This window comes from Natator depressus, chromosome 5, assembly GCF_965152275.1.
Source record: "Natator depressus isolate rNatDep1 chromosome 5, rNatDep2.hap1, whole genome shotgun sequence".
Taxonomy (NCBI): domain Eukaryota; kingdom Metazoa; phylum Chordata; order Testudines; family Cheloniidae; genus Natator; species Natator depressus.
The window spans coordinates 94,402,791-94,422,017 of NC_134238.1; the positions used below are offsets into that span (position 1 = coordinate 94,402,791).

Here is a 19,227-nt window from a genome sequence, read left to right on the forward strand (position 1 = left end):
ACTGATCCCATAATCCCTATGCATGTGATTCAACCTATTACTACAATTACTGCAGTGGAATTTCTCAGAGGACCAAAGATTGCTCTTGTGAGGAAGTGTTGCAGGAACAGACCTCAAATTATTAGTTCCTCTATCCAGGGAAAGGTGCCTTATTTCTGTAAAGCACTAGTACATTGATAGTGCTATAATAAATAAATAATACTAATAATGTGAAATGAGATTTTTGCAGGTAGAAATAGATATGTGAGCAAATTTTGCTCCTGCACAAAATAGAGGGCTGCTGAAAATGAGGCCCTGATTGTTAGAAATGCTGCAGTGCAATATTTAAAAATAATAAACACCAACTTAAGTTTTATTAATTCAAATAAGTCTTTGAAGAACAGGAATGATAACTATTTACATCCCAGTTGACCTTTCTGTTGTGAATTTTTTGGTAAACATTTATTACGTGTATAAAAATATACTTCTTCAAAATCAGTCGCCTTTAAAAAATAAAGGTTCATAATTAATGTTGTTTCCATAAAAAATAAATACCAGGTGCATAGACTAATGGGCAGTGGGAAATCCTCCCTCTAATCCACATGAAGCGAAGAATTCCAGTTCCTCTAACATACTGCAATATGGTACATTTAATAACTCAGCATTTCACAGAAAACAATGGAATTTAGCCTTCAGTCTAGACAATATGCTAAGATCTTGTTCCTAGAAGCTATTTGGCAAAGCAAATGACAGTCTTTAAAAAAAAACAAAACCCAAAACCCAAATTCAACCTGCCCAAAACAACATGTCAAGTAAGTATGCTCTGGTTTTCATTTACTGTCCATTGTTTGATTACTATTTGGTTGTCTCCTTTCCCCTCTACCCTCACACCGCACTTCAATTCATTGGACCCACTTGTGCGCAGGAAACTATAAACTTGCTAGTAACTCTAGATACCAAAGAACCTACTTAAAGCAACAGCATTAGATGTCCTACTGTATGTGAACCCAGTTTAAAATTGGTCTCTCTTCAAAATATGAAGTTAAATAAGAGACATTTGGGCTGTGTTACAAAGTTAAGATAAACACACATGTAACATACTGTAACTTTTACGATTTGGCTAAATCTCCATCTGTCATGTTCCAGATGCCCAAGGGTGTCAGGACAAAAAGTGTATTCCGGGACTGGCAAGAGGTTTTGCATCTTTTATTACTTGAAAGCAAAAGTTGTATTTAAAGACCAAATAGACACATGTTTTTAGACAGAAGCAAAACACTAGTCAGTGATGTGAATTATAACAGAGGAATGGCATGGGCTTGAATGTGAGTTCAGCAGAACATTCAGAGTGCTCATGCCAACGATGTCAGATAAAAATGCATCAACCATCCCCTCTGGGTACAGAGCTAGTCTTCTCATGTCTTGCCCTTGCAATAATATTACTGACTCTTTTCCAAACACTGTAAAGCACTCCACAACCCTACTTGTGGTTGTCAGTGTACTTTTTGAGACATTCTCCTACTGTTTTTATCTTTGTCACTAGCCTTCATAAAATGTCTGAATATTTAAAAAAAAACCCACACACAACCAAAACCCCTCGGCCTTCAATTCTGACAAGAAACAAAAGCGCTTCACTGACATTTAGTCATCAGTCTAGGAACATGAAGAATTTTACTAAGATATTTTCCTGAGTATAGTTGATGTGCGCAGACTGTGCATGAGAACTGCTCTAACTGATACCAGCTGCAAAAGGCCACAAAGGCTGAAAAATAGGGGTGGCACAGGATGCCCACTTTCTTCTGGCCATTCCCTCTTTTCCTTTTACTGCTAGCAGCTGGGAGGGCAAATGGCGTAAAGGGCTTTTCTGCAGCTCAGCACCACAGGAGCATCACTCTTACACTGGTGTGATCCTTTCTGGGCCACTTAATCCAGTTTTAGGGCCAGATTCTGCCAGGAATCAGAGCCAATACGAACATTCTTGTAAAGACACATGGAAAACTTCCTCAACAATATTAAAGGAGCCTCCATTGCTCCAAATTTATACAAGGTTATAGCTTTATTAGTTGATACCTTACTGACAGTGGTACACATCAGTGTAGAGTGGTGATCTACACACTGTGGTCCATGTACCACTAGTGGTCCACAGGGCATTTCCAAGTTGTCTCTGAAACAACTTCCACTGACCATATGAAGCATGAACAGGTGAGGCAAGAGTTAGTCCCACCATTCTAGAAAGTTAAAATCATGTATTCATTCACTATTCTACAAACCTTACTCTTGCTTGTGCATCCTTGTGTTCTTCTGCCTAAGAGATGAACAGGAACTGAAGTCTGTTAATGATTCTCTTTCTTTACTGGGTGGGGGTTTTTTTTGGTGTCACTTCCAGATTGATCAAATTTGCTGAGGGAGAGGAAACTCAATGTGAAGGAGTAGGAAACACACAGGAAGACAGAACCAGTGACCTGGAGAGATTAGAGCAGTGGGAGCTACAGGCAATGAGAGGCAATTTGGTCCTAATAAATTTGAAATCCTACACCAGGTAGAGGAAATAAGTCATGCTGATAGAAAATAGAGAGCAAGGAAAGAGAATCATAGCTATACTCATGATTTCAAAGTTTATTTTCCTCTTGTCTCCTTAATTTAGTTCTGAATTGCACCAATTTCTTATCTTAAAAGAGAACAGAAATCTAAACAAGAAAAGAAAAAAAGTACAAACGTATTTCACCCTTTCATAGGATTTTACACCTTCTTAATACTTACAGTGTCTTTAATAAGTTATGGTGGAAATATTCTACGTACAGGTAATATATAACGTAGTGAAGAACTAAAACAGATTATGCATTAACACAGTAATGATGGTGATAGAATATGTGAAGAATATTTCAACATGCATCTAGTATATTTTTTATTTGCCTCTTTACTAGAACAACAGGTTCAATAGCTTCAAGCTATTCCCCAACAGAGCTATAATTAGTGCTTAAAGTGCAACCAAAAAAAAATAAAAGGGGTTGGCTGAAACCTGAAATCTGAACCTGTGGAATGCTGGAATGAATTTCTACTTTTCCTAAACAAAACAAAATAAAGCCAGTTACAGGGCTGCCGCATGCATCATAGATTCTGCCTATCTGTTCATGTTACCTATTCATTATGATTCATTATTACCATGAAGAAATACCACCTTGCATACAGCAGTATTGTCCAACAAAAATAAACAAACCAAAAATTCCAGGTTTTCCAAAATATTGTTAAACCAAGAGTAGATTTAGGATGAGACACTTTCTGGTTAATAATAGGTAAAGTTCTCTCATCACACAAAGCCCAAGTAAAGAGGCATTGTGCGAGAGCTATGCAGGGTTTGGGTGAGAGATGGAATTCACCTCCCTAACCTACAGCGAGGATTCAATCAGCTCTTACTGTCCTTTTGCAGTTACCTGTTGAAACCCCCTAGACAGGGATTTGTGGCCAACAGATCCATGTAAGTATAGACCTAGTGGTGATACCTAACCTCCTATTCCCACCAGGTATTCACAAGTAGTGGAGAGCACAGCTCCATGGCCACACATTAGGGTGCAGATTCTGCAGCTGCCAACCTGCTCAGCAGTGACACTGTTCAGCGGGGACTTCTGTAGCCCCAGTTCCATAAGTGAATGAAAAATAAATCCACATTTCTAAGAAAAGTACACAAGGTAGGTACAGAGATTTTCACAGGGATTGGGGGAAGGAATCCTCTTCCCAGACACAAGCAACAGAAATGCTGCTCCATGGCTGCCTTTATAGACTTAGGACTGCAGTAGCCCCTGTGTATGGACTGTCCCCACCACATGGGTGTGGTTGGGGAGAAAGGATGTGATCTGTCTTAGTGTCAGATCTATTGGCTTCACCTTCCTTACCCTAACCTCACTCTGGGGTGCAGCAAACCCTTGAGTACGAACTGGCTTCATGAAATCCTGCTCTCCTCACAGACAGTAGAAAAGCACAGACTCTGCTGTGTCCAGGTCCCTACAGTTCTGCGGAGAAGGGGGATGAGAGACTTAATTAACCAGATTCTTGTATTGTGTAAATGCATCCTCACTGAAATGAGTACATTTTAAACATATGGAAAGGCCCAATTTTTTTCCAAAGTGGCTTGTTAATTTTGGCTTCCCAATTTAAGACTTATCCTAAGTCAGAGACCGGATGTATTTTATGTTAGTCTATTTCAAGTTGGGCACCCAAAATAAGAGGCCCCTTTTGAAAAGCTGGCCCTTAGGCCATATCACTCCTCTGGCTTGTTAGAACAGTTTCCACAAATGTGTGAGGGATGGGATGAGGTAATTAATATAGTCTGTTTCCAATACCCTTTGTGACATTGTATGGAAACTGTGGACATTTTGAGGTATGTTTTCCTGTAACTTTCTTTCCAAGTTTTTCTGCCTTTTGGATGTGTATATCACATTGAATCTAATGTAGGAACATTTGTTACATTATTTTATTTTCTGTAAACTTTCTTTTTGCACTTCATACTGATCATCTGTGGAAAAACTGCATATAACAAATAGTACTGCTATAAAGGAATCTTCTATTTATTTCCAAAAGAAAACAGAATGCATAGTATCACAGTACATCTAGGCATTATGAAAACTAAACTTTGCTACTTTACTGATTGGAAGACAGTATTTGTAATCTAGAGTGTTTTAGCAGAGCATTTGGAATTGCCAACTTCATGCAAAGCATAGACTGAAAAAAAAATTCTAGTTTCATGACATATATGGAGGTTGTCACCCAATCTGAGTTTGCGGGGCAGCATTAATTTGGAAAGGACTAGAGCACATCCAGCACAAGATATTCTTCCAAAACCATTCAGTGTCCTAATATGTGTGCTTTAACACAGTCACATACATTTAGAAATAAAGATTTGTTTCAAGAACTGCATCCTGGAAATCAGTGACACTGAAAGGGACTTAGGGGGTCATGGTTAATAACTAATTGAACATGATCTCCCATGCAATTCAGTGGCTGAGAGCAAACCTGATTCCTGGATGTGTAAACTGGGAAATAGCTAGCAGGAATAGGGAAGTGGTATTACCTTAGTATTCAGCATTAGTGAGACCATTACTGAAATACTGTGTCCTCTTCTGGTGTCCAAACTTTAAAAAAAGGATATTGACAAATTGGAAAGGGTTCAGAAAAGAACTACAAAAATGTGTTGAGGCCTGTAAAATCTCACCCAACCATGAAAGGGTAAATACGATCAATCTATTCCGTTTACCTGAGATGAGTGGTGTGGTATGGGAGTCAATGCCAGATCCATGTAATGCTGTGCAGTGGTGGTCAGTCTAGAGCTGCCCATACCATCATCCACAGGCCCCATGCGATGCTATGCAATGATGCCTTCTTGCCTTAAAATCTATGAACCTATACAAATGATGTAGGCCAATGATATCATCTCATGTTATCAGGAAGTATCGCTGTGACATTAAAACGTAAACATCACTACACTGTGTGCAATTAGTCTGTCCTTCAGAATGAGCAATAAGAGATATCATCTCTGTTGTGTTAACAACCAACACAATTCACTGTAAAGCGGAAGCTCCACATTTTTCACTCAAAATCATGAAGTAAAAAAATTGTTATTTGCTCCTATATCACAGCCATGGGGGCTATACAGTACCTGTAAAAGAAAATTTCTGTGCTCAGTCGAGTGACCAATGTAGGGGGGCTAACCCACTGAGTGACCTTGGGAAAATCATTTTTGGCCAACTTGTCATAAGTTAGCGTACACTTTTGCACATGTCCAGCTTGCCTGCATACCAATCATACACGGACATACAATTCTGGATTTGCATGTACACACGTATGTGCTCATGGAAACCCCAAATTGTAGACATATATATAAAAGCATACACAAAAGTGAGTATACTCTTCAAAAGATGTGGCCTTAACCTGTCTGTGCCTCAGTTTCTTCATCCATACAGTGGGATAATAGCCATTTTTGTGACATGCTTTTGAGATACCCAACTGAAACTCTCGACAGAAGTATAAATATTATTATTGCATTTCAGTGCAAATCTGCAACAAAGTGAATGTTTTGTGTAGACAACACTTACGTGTTCCTCTTACCGATGCAAATTATGATGACAGACAAAGTTAATAACATTTTTAAATATATTTAAGAACAGTCTGTTATTTGCTTCAGCACAGGCAGCAACCCCTCTGCCTAAACAGTTACACATTATATACATTGCCCTCCACCACTGGAATCATCTTATTCTTTCTTGCCACTTCCCTATTTGGGGTTGGCGACTTTTATAGCCTTCTTCCAAAACTCACAATTGTATGCCTAGCTGTTAGGCAAATTGGTCTCTCTAAGGTACACAGACATCTAGTCTTTTGCTTCCTCCCTGGTCCTCTTCCTTCCACAACCATTGCAAGGACCATCTTACCAATATAACTCTCAGGTCTGCACTGGTCATGTCCACACCAATGTAGCCTAGCCTCCCTGAACTTTTCATCTGGGACAACTTGCATTAGGCTCCTCACAACCTCCTTTTGTTTCTTATCACAGAGTGTTCAATCACTTCACCATCTTCATTTCGGTGGTGGAGTGCACGCTGATTTCTTTTCTTGTGGACGTCCGAGGCTCTGTTCCATATATTAGGATGGGTCGAATAACACTCTACCTTTAACTTTATTGGCATCTTTTTATCACAGTCCAACTGGTGGAATCTCCTGGTATTATTTTTTTAAAGAAATAAATCCACATGTAATTCCCTCTCCCAAATGTTTGCACTTGAGTCTGTTCAGTGACTGTAGGAGAGCCTTCTGCTTCGAAAATACACTTGAATATACACTCTGCAGCCAAAGTTGGTGAAGCGAGAGAGATGAAAAGGGGCAGTGATGATGGGAGGGGAGGCACCAAGCCGAGTTCTCACAAGAGGTTCAGCAGCACGACATCAGATCATTAATGTCCATCAAACATTTTGGCTTATATCCAGCTCACTAACAGAACAGTGTAGTGGGAATGAAATGAAGGCCACTGTTCTGACATGCAGGCAAAAAGCCAAAGATCCTGATTTAGATTTCCCTGCCTGTCTTTCTCCCCTTTTATATTACATTAAGGATGACCTGCTCTGCCACAGCTTTAGCATAGCTCGTGTGTATGCAGAACAGGTGATGCAAAATCAATAATGGAAAACAAGTGAAGCTGGCTGCTCATTGTCACAGCCCAGATAACTGGCTCTTTGAAACCTTGGTACACAAAATGCCAACAGTAGCCACAACTCTCCAGAAACATAGTTATGGTATCTTTGCCAAGGAACATGTAAAAATAAAAGCAGAATAATTTAAAGTCATGACTACATAATCCTATCAACGGACTTACTCTTTCTTATATCTACATTACAAATATGCTTGCTTGTGTGGACAAAACATAATGTTCAAATCTAGATAAGAGAACTATCTCTAACCTGATTTAACAAATGGCCTGTGTATACAGGAGGTCAGACTAAATGATCTAATGGTTCCTTCGGTCCCTAAAATCTATGAATCTTTTAAACATTTGGGTTTTTCCTCCCATACAAGGAAGAGGAAAACTTTATTACGTGGCTTGTCCAGAACCTTGTTTTACTACAATAAATAAGCCTGTATATTTTATAGTGTTGACATATCATATACCGATATACCCTTTTCTTCAAAAATGTTACTCTTGGACATATTGCTCTAAACTTGATTTTTCATCTAAAACTGAATTGTGCAATTATAATAGAATAGTTTTTCAGGTTATTAAATCTACTACTTCTTATACACTGGCGTTTAAAACACAGACCTTTTGAATGGATGCATTTTCCATACTAGCTAATACAATGCTGGTACCTATAACATTTCCAAGAATAAAATCCCTTGCCATCTGAAAGTATGATGCCAAGGTAACTTTGCCATTTGAAATGAATAGGATTTGAAAACAAACTCTCCAAGGGCAAAAGTACTCATCAGATTCAAGAACTTAAGTATCATAGAATTACACAAACTAACCTAAAGATGATGTAAAATTATGGTGCTTGAGACTAGTTTACAACATTTTCCCTTCTCCATTCTTTATCCTAATCTTGCATAGCAGCTGTACAGCACCTTTAATTTCTGTCTGAGATTTTCATTTTTTAAACTTTTGCTATTACTTTGTGTCATTTTAAAAAAACCACATATGTCTTTTTCAATTTATGGCATGTTGTTCTTTTTCTATGAACCACTGAAAAATGTATAATTATTTATTTTTGTTATTTTGTATAGGATTTAGCCCTACGGTAAACAGACAGCAAGTGTGAAAAATCCGGACGGGGGTGGGGGTAATAGGAGCCTATATAAGAAAAAGACCTAAAAATCGGGACTGTCCCTATAAAATCAGGACATCTGGTCACCCTAATTAGCCCAGTGGATTTTTCAAAAAATTTCAGACACCCTGCATGAATCTTTTAATTGGAATGATACAACTGAAAGATAATGTGGACATGTTTTCAAAAATCAGTCTCTCAGTGGCCTGAAGAAGGGGTGGTGATTCTTGAAAAGACATACTGATTTCACTTTTATTTGGTTAGTTCAATAAAGAGGGATCATTCAGTTTAATTACATTTTAATCAAAGTCATTATTCAGCAGCACCTGTAATTTTCTTAATTAAACATACTGTGCACAATTTTTCCTCTCAGACCCACTTAAAGGATCTTGCTTCTATATTCCTGCTTGCGTTAGCATCCATGGAAGATGTGTCTTGTAGGACTAAAGCAGAATATCAAGTCCAGATCTACTACGTGGATCTGCAAGATGAACCTGCCAACTTTCCCATTGTCAGTCTATTACTTTAACATGGAACAAAGATGCTAAATGTATTGCTGTAGTTACTGTTTAGGACCAGTATTTTTAAAAAGAAAGGCCAAGATCTGTGTGCAAAATTGTGTGGGGAGTTGCCTGCGTACCTTCGTTTGTACAACTATTATAACAGCTTTTATAAATCAGAGAATTTGGCATGGTTCCTAACCAGCAATTTGTGTAAACCCTGTGATCTGAAAAATCCCCATATAAAAACAGCACTTGTCATATTTCAGTGCAAAAAGCAGAAAGAGGAGCTTTATTCTAAGACCAAAGAAGGAACTATATTAGAATGAATAAGGAAAACCGCATCTCTCTTTCACTGATTCACTATAGAGCTTCTGCCTGAGAGCATTCCATAATTCTATACTGACTTGCCTCCTGCTACAGTTTTAAAGAGACAGCACACACCCACCCTTTCAGCAACTTCTGACTCAGCAGATCTGCTTCTTCCATTCAGACATCTGCTGATTTTAGTCTGGCGATAAGGTACGTTAAAATATCTCAAATTTTAATGACTAATTCTAAAATTAAAAAAAAAAAAATACTTCTTTTACATAAATGTACGTGCTCTCACAGTGGGACCCAGACAACAATTCAGAATAGTGAGACCTGTGTCAATCCTTTTCAAACACTTCAAAAGGATAAAAGAAATTAAAAATTAAAGGGTATATAACTTGTTCCAAATATTATTGCTTTTATTGTTCTAAGAAATAAGAACAAACTCCCCCTGGACTCTTTATGGAAAAAATAATCCATTTATAACTGTACAATGAAGAATTAAATTTATCTTTTGTGCTGTTATCTATGTAAAACAAATCAAATGATTTGGTACTATAATGAAAGTCTGTGGTCTGTTGACGTCACTGCAGATTTACACCAGATGAAGATCAGGCCCTTGAAATTATAAAGAGCAAATGAATATCTGTGTTCTTCTAATATGTGAGTGGGAATAACCTTTTTGTGACTGCATTATCTCAGTGAAATGATGCTCACACACATACACAATTTCTTATTTCATTCAGCTATTTCTTCCCCTTCCTGCAGTTCCACGAGCTTCCCTTAAAGGCTTTGCTGCTGTTGTTCACTGCCATCATTGTCAAATAGTAGTAGAATGTGATGGAGCTTTGATAAGTGCTTTGATAAGGCCCTGGTCCAGCAAAACATTTAAACATGTGCTTAACATTAAGACACTGAAGTCGCTGGAGCTACTCCCATGCTTAAAGTTAAGTATGTACTTAAGAGGTTTGTCGTAGCGGGACCGTATATAGCACATACTGTATTAAGCAAAAGCATGATATGCTGCCACATGTGCCTGCCAGATCTGAACTGAATGGAAGTATCAGTTGCGGAAAGAAATCAATCATGTTACATTGCAGCAGGTCCCAGGGTTAATTAAAACTAGTTTTGTTAGTGGTGTTTACTTTATATTAAATAATAGTAATATTCAGTATGCATATAGTGCTTTCCATCTGCAAAGAGCTTAATAAGTATTAACTAATAAATCATCACAACACTCCTGTCAGGCAGGTAAGCAAATATCCCCATTTTACAGAAAGGTAAACCGAAACACAAAATTTAAGTCACTTGCCCAAGGCATAGCTGGGATTAGAATTGAAGAATTCTGGGATCCCCATCTTGTGCTCAATACTAGGAAAATGACCAGGAGGGATTATTGATATCAATTTTATGTTGTGTTTTACATCTTAGAATTAAACAAACTGTGAATGACTTGAAATCCTCTAGTACTGCATACAGATAATCTAGGCTCTTACATGTTCTTATAACTGTTACTATCCGCCTCCTTCACCCACTCCACCTGTTTTTTTGCTATGATCAACTGCTGTGGCATATTATAAAGTAACATGAGCTCTTCAAGGCAAATACAGTCTTTTACTGATGCATACGCTCCAAATACTCCAAAGCTACTGCTAATTATATTTTGCTAAATTCAGTCCTAGTATAAGTGGTTACAGCTCTCATTGACTTAAATACTAGCTGCACCTCCTGAATTTGGTCTCCAGTATTGTTATATTTCAACATTGGAATGAACAGCCAAATGGTCTCTTGATCACTTTGAAGAAATATTTTGTGCTGATCTCACCTCTTACAATCCTAGAGCTGTCGTCTTTTTGATAGAAAGTCTATCACTACATTCAAAACAGTGCTCAGACCTTCAAATGTGCAATTTTAAAATAGTTTTCATCTAGTGGTTCTCAACCAGGGGTACGTAGAGGTCTTCCAGGGGGTACATCAACTCATCTAGATATTTGCCTAGTTTTACAACAGTGCTACATAAAAAGCCCTAGCAAAGTCAGTACAAACTAAAATTTCATACAGAAATGACTTGTTTATACTGCTCTATATACTATACACTGAAATGTAAGTACAATATTTATATTCTAATTAATTCTAATTGATTTGTTTTATAATTATATGGTAAAAATGAAAAAGTAAGACTTTTTCAGTAATAGTGTGCTGTGACACTTTTGTATTTTGATATCTGATCTTGTAAGCAAGTAGGTTTTAAGTGAGGTGAAACTTGGCGGTAAGCAAGACAAATCAAACTCCTGAAAAGGGGACAGTAATCTGGAAAGGTTGAGAGCCACTGATCTAACTCTAAACAGGGGAAAGAGGCAAAAGTGCTATTTTCCCTTTAAGCAAAACTAAGCTCCTTCTTATCAGCAATGTGACTTGAAAGCTTTAGATTTCCCTGCTTGTGCACATGCGCCCATGACATGACCTGGTGTTTAAGGAAACCTACCGTTCTGATGCCATTCTCAAAGGCCTGACGTGCTAGAGAAGCAGGTCCGTCCACAGTCTTCCCATCATCATCAGGACCCCAGCTGGCACTGTAGATGTGTATATGTTGTGGATTCAGACTGAGAGACTTTGCTTCCACCATGTCTGTAACATCACCGTCCAGCATCCTCACTCCTTCAAAACAAGAGGCAGTGAATGTGAGAACTAGACCAATGAAGCATGTTTGAAAAACTACGTGAAAAATACAGAGAGCTACTCTTTGCGGATTACATTTCTTAAGTTCTTATTGATTATGGCACTCAAATTGTAAAGTCGATTTCTCTCAAGCTTTAGGAAACATCTGTGCTCAAATTCCTTCATCCAATACACAATGTTTGAATTTTAAAGAAAAACTTTAATTTTGGGGAAAACTTAAAAAAAAATGATTTCAACCTCCGTGCATTTATATTTCTCATTTAAAAATAATTATAATTTCCTTTCCTTCTCTATGACACAGTGCAATTTCAGACATGGCAATTCTGATTTGATAGACATAAAACACAGGATGTACGCTGATAGATAAGCACAGGATTATGTCTTCATTGCAGGATTCTGCAAAAGGAGAAGCTGGGGAGGACGTTCTTAGGTACTAGCAAAAGTGTTATAGAAAGTTACTGACAAACCATAGCATTCTTTGCATAACATTATTCTATCTCAATTGCAAAACTGCGAACATCCCTCTCTAGGTAGGAAACTGCGTAAGGCCTGCTTCTGAAATTCAGTTGTGTATGTGGAACTCCCATTTATGTCAATGGCAGTTATGCATAAATAAGGGATCTCAAGATCCGACCCTTGGTAAACAGTAGTATTTGACAGACTTGTGTGCCAGTATTTGTAAAGTGGATATCTACATGACAGCATGGTGTTTTAGGAGCAGTGTGATGAGAAAGGCTGAAGGTTGTGAACTGAGAATATTTTGGAATTTTAAATAAATATTCTTGTTCAAGTCAACCATAACATTTCAATATAATTTAATCTTGAGGGAGCAGCCAGTTGAGGTCAGTTTAAACCTTTCTCACACCTTAATAAGTAGCAGCAATGAAAGGATAACCTCCAAGTCAATGAGACATCTGATCAAAGATTTTCATTTTTAAATAATAATTAGTATGTAATTGTATGAGATAGTATATGTTGATGTTCACTTCCATAATTAACATATTTGAAGTCTTTTCCCATTTAACAGGAATATTGCTATTTATAAATCAAATTTATATATTTTAATTATAAGAACACAGATTTGTTCATGAGTTTGCACTGAATTAAGTTGAGTGTCTACCAAGGCCTTACCTTCCAAGGTATACAGATTGGTTTGTTGATAAAGGATCTATTTTTTCTCATTCTAATTGACTGGAAATTGAGAAGTGATCATATTTCTAAATTCACACAAAAACTGCCCAGGTTCTGTGAGATAATGAACTTGTCCAAACAGTGATCTCACTATGATTTTTACTTTATAAAAAAGCAATTTAAACAACTTTGGTAATCTCAGGTTTTATTTCGCCTCCTCCGCAATCTTAAAAAGTTAATGAGGGGTAAAAGGTGTGTTCTCATTCTTTCAAGCATATCAATATATCTGGTTCCAAACTAAAACAACAAAAGGTATACTACATTTAAACAAAGCAAGATAAAAAACAGAGGGAGAGAATTTCATTTGAGTTACTACAACAATGCAACATGCTTTATGAATGTAACATTCACTACAGTGAATAGTAAAACCAAGTTCTATCCCTGGCATCTGAAATAATTTACACCATGTTTAATGTTAACAAATATCACAGTGGTAAAATCCAGAAGCAGCCTGTCCACTCTTCTCTTTTTGCCAACAGTTAGCAGACATCAAGTGCAACTTTTATCAATGGACATATCATTGGCTACTTTAAATAGTTACTTTATTTTTGTAACAATTGCATGAGTTGTTAAATTTGCTCCTTCACAGAACATACAAAGTGTTTTTCTCATGTGGTGATAGCACAATTATAACCATCCAGAAGGCAATTAGCAGACTTAGTTTCCAGACTGTCCACTAAATCTTCAGAATTCTTTAAACTTTTCCAAATATTTGCCATAAATGTCAAAACCTAAGTGGAATTTTAGTCAGCTCAAACTTCTAACATGAAGAAGCATGTGAAAATTAAGTGAAAGCACGTTTTCCTTTCAAATATTTGTTTTTAATCAGTGCCTCACTTAAGCTTAAAGAAACAGCTGAACAAATTCCTTGTCAGTTGAAGACAATCTACATCTGTTCTGTCATAATTTAGTATAACCGTTTTCCCATCAGGACTCAAGCCCAGCCAAATAACTAAGCACCAAATCCCCACAGATGCTCTGTAACTTCCAATAAGGCAGAAATAACAACAACAAGACTAACACGGCTGCTACTCTGAAACAACAAGATAGCCACCCCTTTTTATAGCAAACAAAGAGAGCCCAAAACCCTGTAGGTGGTAACTTGCTATGTATGAGTGCTGTAAAAAGCCACTGGCAAACATTCAAATAATCACATTCCTTTGGCTCAGCTAAAGGAGGCTCAGCTACAGCAGAGAGGAGTAAGAACCGGGGGCACATTGTATGATTTCTTCACAAGAGTTATCTCCCAAACAGCAACAGAATTAAGGTCCAGATTCTAATCTCACTCTCACTGTCTCCTGTCAGCACAGGTCCACTGATGTCAGCAGATTTACTCCTGATTTGCACTGCTGTGAGAGAAGAATCAGACTTTTGTGGAAATTGTTCCCTGCTCTGTTCTGTGGTCAGTGTTTCTGGCGTGAATGGAAAAGAGAGGAAGAGGATAAAGCACTTAGAAAAAGGTGAGCATTACTGGTGGATATATTGCAAATGACTTTCCATCACAAACATCATTAATCGTAGTTGTTCTGCTGAAAGAATTTGATGAAATATTGATGGAAAGGATTTTCTTCCACTTCCATTTCTTTCCTCTCTACCCCTCCTGGGCCCTGAGAGCACATTCTGGCTGAGGTGAGGAATACTGCTCTCTGGACAAATTCATACCAGTGCAAGCAGGTGCACCTCTGAGGAAGGTGTAAAGTGCTCTCCATCAGTAGGCCAAAAGAGGCTCTTTAAACCCAAGCTTACACTGGGAATTAAGCTGTTAACTGAACACTGGTTCGGTTTAATATGGTTTCAAATATAGCACAGTTTGTCTGACTCGGGCAGATGGGACATAACCATTTTTCAAACCATGTTTAAGAAACATACTCATGACAGTCCCCAACACATTGTAAATATGCTGGATGAAGCTCTTCCTTCAGTTGCCAGTGGAGTTGCTCAAAGGATGAGTTTGGTTTCTAGTCTAGAGCAAAGTGATTATATTTAGTTTTGATGTGGTTACACTCCCTGTTCACTGGACAGGTAAACCATGTTTAAATCCCGTTAGCCTGAATCCGTTTTAAACTATGTTTAAAACAGGCTGTGGTTCAGCAAATATGGCTGAATCCACTGGGACTGTCATGCAGCACTAAACACATTCATGATGCTTAATAAAAATAATGCATTTAAAATCCAGCATTGCCACGCAGAGGAAAGCCTTACAGTATCTGCAGGAGGTGTCTGCAGCTTTACAGTGTCTTGGTCATTTCATTAGATAGTGAGTAATGTCTTTTTCCCCCTTTCCCAACAGCTATTCAGAGCAAAGCTCTTATTTTCCTTTATTTCTTTCAGCAATAACTTTTCTCTGTTCCCTCTCTAGTATTCCCTACTGTCTTTCATGGAGATGAGCCTATTTCACACTTCTGCATTCCCAGGTGGCCTCTATTGTAGGACAGAGAATCACCAGTTAATGAGTCTGAAATACAGTGTTTTCCTGAGAAAGAAGGGGAAGTAGAAAGAAAGGGGATGTGATGACCTTATGGTTTCATCAAATGCAAATTGCTCACTTGTATTTAAGCGGTATTCCTGCATGTAGGTCTGTTCACTAACCGATTCATAGATCGTGTCTCCATAATATATTACAAGAACTGAAACATATCTTAATTAACATATCTTAATTAACCAGGTTTCAGAGTAGCAGCCGCGTTAGTCTGAATCCGCAAAAAGAAAAGGAGTACTTGTGGCATCTTAGAGACTTACAAATGTATTTGAGCATAAGCTTTCGTGAGCTACAGCTCACTTCATCGGATGCATGCAGTGGAAAATACAGTGGGGAGAGTTAACCTGAAGCAAATACTCACCAGCAACCACACACCACACAACAAAACCACTAACCCAGGAACCTATCCTTGCATCAAAGCCCGTTGCCAACTGTGTCCACATATCTATTCAGGGGACACCATCATAGGGCCTAATCACATCAGCCACACTATCAGAGGCTCGTTCACCTGCGCATCTACCAATGTGATATATGCCATCATGTGCCAGCAATGCCCCTCTGCCATGTACATTGGCCAAACTGGACAGTCTCTATGTAAAAGAATAAATGGACACAAATCAGACGTCAAGAATTATAACATTCAAAAACCCGTCGGAGAACACTTCAATCTCTTTGGTCACTCGATTACAGACCTAAAAGTGGCAATTCTTCAACAAAAAAAAACTTCAAAAACAGACTCCAACAAGAGACTGCTGAATTGGAATTGATTTGCAAACTGGATACAGTTAACTTAGGCTTGAATAAAGACTGGGAGTGGATGTATCATTACACAAAGTAAAACTATTTCCCCATATTTATTCCCCCCCCCCCCCCAACTGTTCCTCACATGTTCTTGTCAACTGCCGGAAATGGCCCACCTTGATTATCACTACAAAAGGTTTTTCTCCCCCCCCCGCTCCTGCTGGTAATAGCTCACCTTACTTGATCACTCTTGTTACAGTGTGTATGGTAACACCCATTGTTTCATGTTCTCTGTGTATATAAATCTCCCCACTGTATTTTCCACTGCATGCATTCGATGAAGTGAGCTGTAGCTCACGAAAGCTTATGCTCAAATCAATTTGTTAGTCTCTAAGGTGCCAGAAGTACTCCTTTTCTTTTTGCTTAATTAACCAGGCACTGTTTAAAAATCTATAGAAATGACTTACAGTGTGATCAAGTGAATGGAATAAATACCTGTAATAAAATCTCATACTTCAGGGCATACTATGATCACATGCCATGGTTAGGAAGGAAGAAAGTGCTTTCTCAGTAACTATGGTCACAATCAAACAACACACTAATACGCATGCTTAAAGTTAGGCAAGTACTCAAGTGTTTTGCTGGATTGGAGTCCATATGCACACGTGCATTCTTGATTTGTACACTGATGTCAGAAAAGTACAGCACTGTGCACACGTTGAAATGTGTCTGAAAATTTGAGCCAGTATGCTGAGGAGTTACTTCATTCACCACAGCTGGTCAAGTCCAGTTACCCTGACAATTTGTGCACTTAGGGGTATGCAGCAGTGGTCTTTCCTCTAATCAGGGTGAGAATATGAACTCGGTCTCTCTCTTTCAACCCATGGAGGGGGAACACATCCAGTGAGGGCATTTTTTTCCTTTACTCGAGGAACAATATTTGATACAATTCGTTTCTGTTATGTCTTCAGATATAAAATTTCAGTAACATCGTTTACGGTATTATATATTACTGGGGAAGATTTTAGAAGCCCACAGGTTTCCTAATTTTGTTATCCTTTGTATTTACATATACTAAATTCCATCCACCCACCCACCTGCCCCCAGGCCAACCTCAGAAATGGCCATCTCTCAAACCAACCAACCATCCAAACACCTGGCTCAAGCCCAGTTCATCCACCATAATAATAAATTTAAAAAAAAACCCACATTATTCTGGAGTAACCTCTACCATCAGCTTCTACTGTCCCTTCCCCCTCACACATAGTTAATCCTGTGTGTCCCTTATACAATTTTTCCTCCACACTCCACCTACCGTAACTCCAATATATCCTTGGGACAAGTCTCTTTTTCCCTTGCCTTACCCATTTCTCACATTTCATCAGTCAAACCAGCCAGACTCAAACAAATTCATTTCTTTATCTCTCTGCATGGAGGCATCATGATTCTTCCTCTGAGGAAGGGGGAGGCTCCAGGACCTTCCCTTGTTCCTAAGCTATAATAAGAGAAATCTCCTGGAAATTGGAAGTACAAGCCCACTCCTGATCAGTGAGGAACTAAGAGTCTGACCTGCACCTTCCCTACAATGAAATAAAAGCTGGGCAGTAGGGGATAACCATATTCTAGCCCATCCAGAGAAGTCATTAGGGAGAGGTAGGCTGACAGACTCTTTTGTTTGGAAGAGTGGCCTGGTGAGCTGGCTGGAAACTCACTCAACGTCTTTCACCAAAAACACTGGGGACTTTCCATTTCCTGCTATAGATGCAGAGATGCATTTCTTGGGTCACAGTAGATGCCAACAATGTTGTCCTTGCCTTTCCTTAATACTTAAAAAAACATTTTTACACATTCATATTAATAACACAGGTGATTATTTTTTCAGCGTCCCTTTAAAATATGAATAATTATTAATATTGGACCTTTGTGGGGAATAAACAGAAGAGAAGATGATGGCACATTTTTAACATGTAAGAGTGGCACATTATTTCTTGATATAGACAGATTCATGCATTTTTAATAAGTAATAATCATAATACCCATCTCTTGTATAGCATTTTTCATTAGTAGATCTCAAAGCAAAGGAGATCAATATCATTATCCCCATTTTACAGATAGGGAAACTGAGGCTTAGGGAGGTGAAGTGACTTGTCCCACACCAGGTCAATGGCAGAGCTGAGAATAGATACCAAATCTCCAGAGCCCTAGTCCAGTGCTTTAGCCCTTAGACCACACTGCCTGATATGGTACACCAAAGTCACAAATTTAAGTTTTTATGCAGTCTCAAACCAGATTTCTTAATGAAGGATTTAAACATTTTAATATAGTCCTTTCATCGGAGGATCTCAAAGTGCTTTACAAACACTAAAAACCCAATCTTCACAACAGGCGTCTGAGGAGGGTAATTATTATCCCAATAACACAGGCTGTGAAATTGAGTCATACAGAGTAGGTGACTTGCCCGAAGTCACATAGTAAGTTTGTGGGAGCGCTGGGAATAGAATACAGATCTCCTGAGTCCTTGTTCTGTATTTTAATTACAAGTCTTGCTTCTTAACTTTCTATGCGTATTTAAAGAGTTCTAGAGAGCAGTTCTGAAGTATCACTACAAAAGGCTTCCCTTCAGTAACTATATTTAACTACATCCATTTCAAAGCATTTACCTGTCAACACAGCTAATGTTGTTAAGCAAACAAATTTCTACCTCTTGTTCAAAAAGATTCCTGTGTGCCACTTTGTACAAATTGTACTTGGGTTAACGGTGAGACTGTTTTACAAACCTCCGATCTTGGCATTAAAGGCGATTCCTACTGTGCAGTGTGAGTTGTTTGCAATGGCTGCCACTTCTCCAGCACAACGAGTTCCATGCCTGTAGGCAGAACAGAGATTTTTTTAAAGCGAGTAACATTACCCACTAAAATGCAGATTGTCAATGTTTAAAGGTTTTGATCTTGCTCATCCTCAGATGCAAAAAACATATCTGGATGTCTGTGCGAGATATTACTACATGACCCCAGTCTGTAGTGCATATGTTAGATATAAAATT

The 19,227-nt window shown here is 38.3% G+C and overlaps 1 protein-coding gene across 4 annotated transcripts in view; it reads right to left on the reverse strand.

Annotated features, from left to right (window-relative positions):
• PCSK5 (proprotein convertase subtilisin/kexin type 5) overlaps positions 1-19,227 on the reverse strand; it is a 303,081-nt gene that overhangs the window by 155,059 nt on the left and 128,795 nt on the right. For all 4 annotated transcript variants that reach the window (XM_074953227.1, XM_074953228.1, XM_074953229.1 and 1 more), the window contains exons 6-7: positions 18,962-19,050; positions 11,580-11,752 (exon numbers count right to left, since the gene is read on the reverse strand). In XM_074953227.1, the coding sequence (XP_074809328.1) occupies positions 11,580-11,752; positions 18,962-19,050 (262 nt within the window). The remainder of the gene's footprint in view (positions 1-11,579; positions 11,753-18,961; positions 19,051-19,227) is intronic.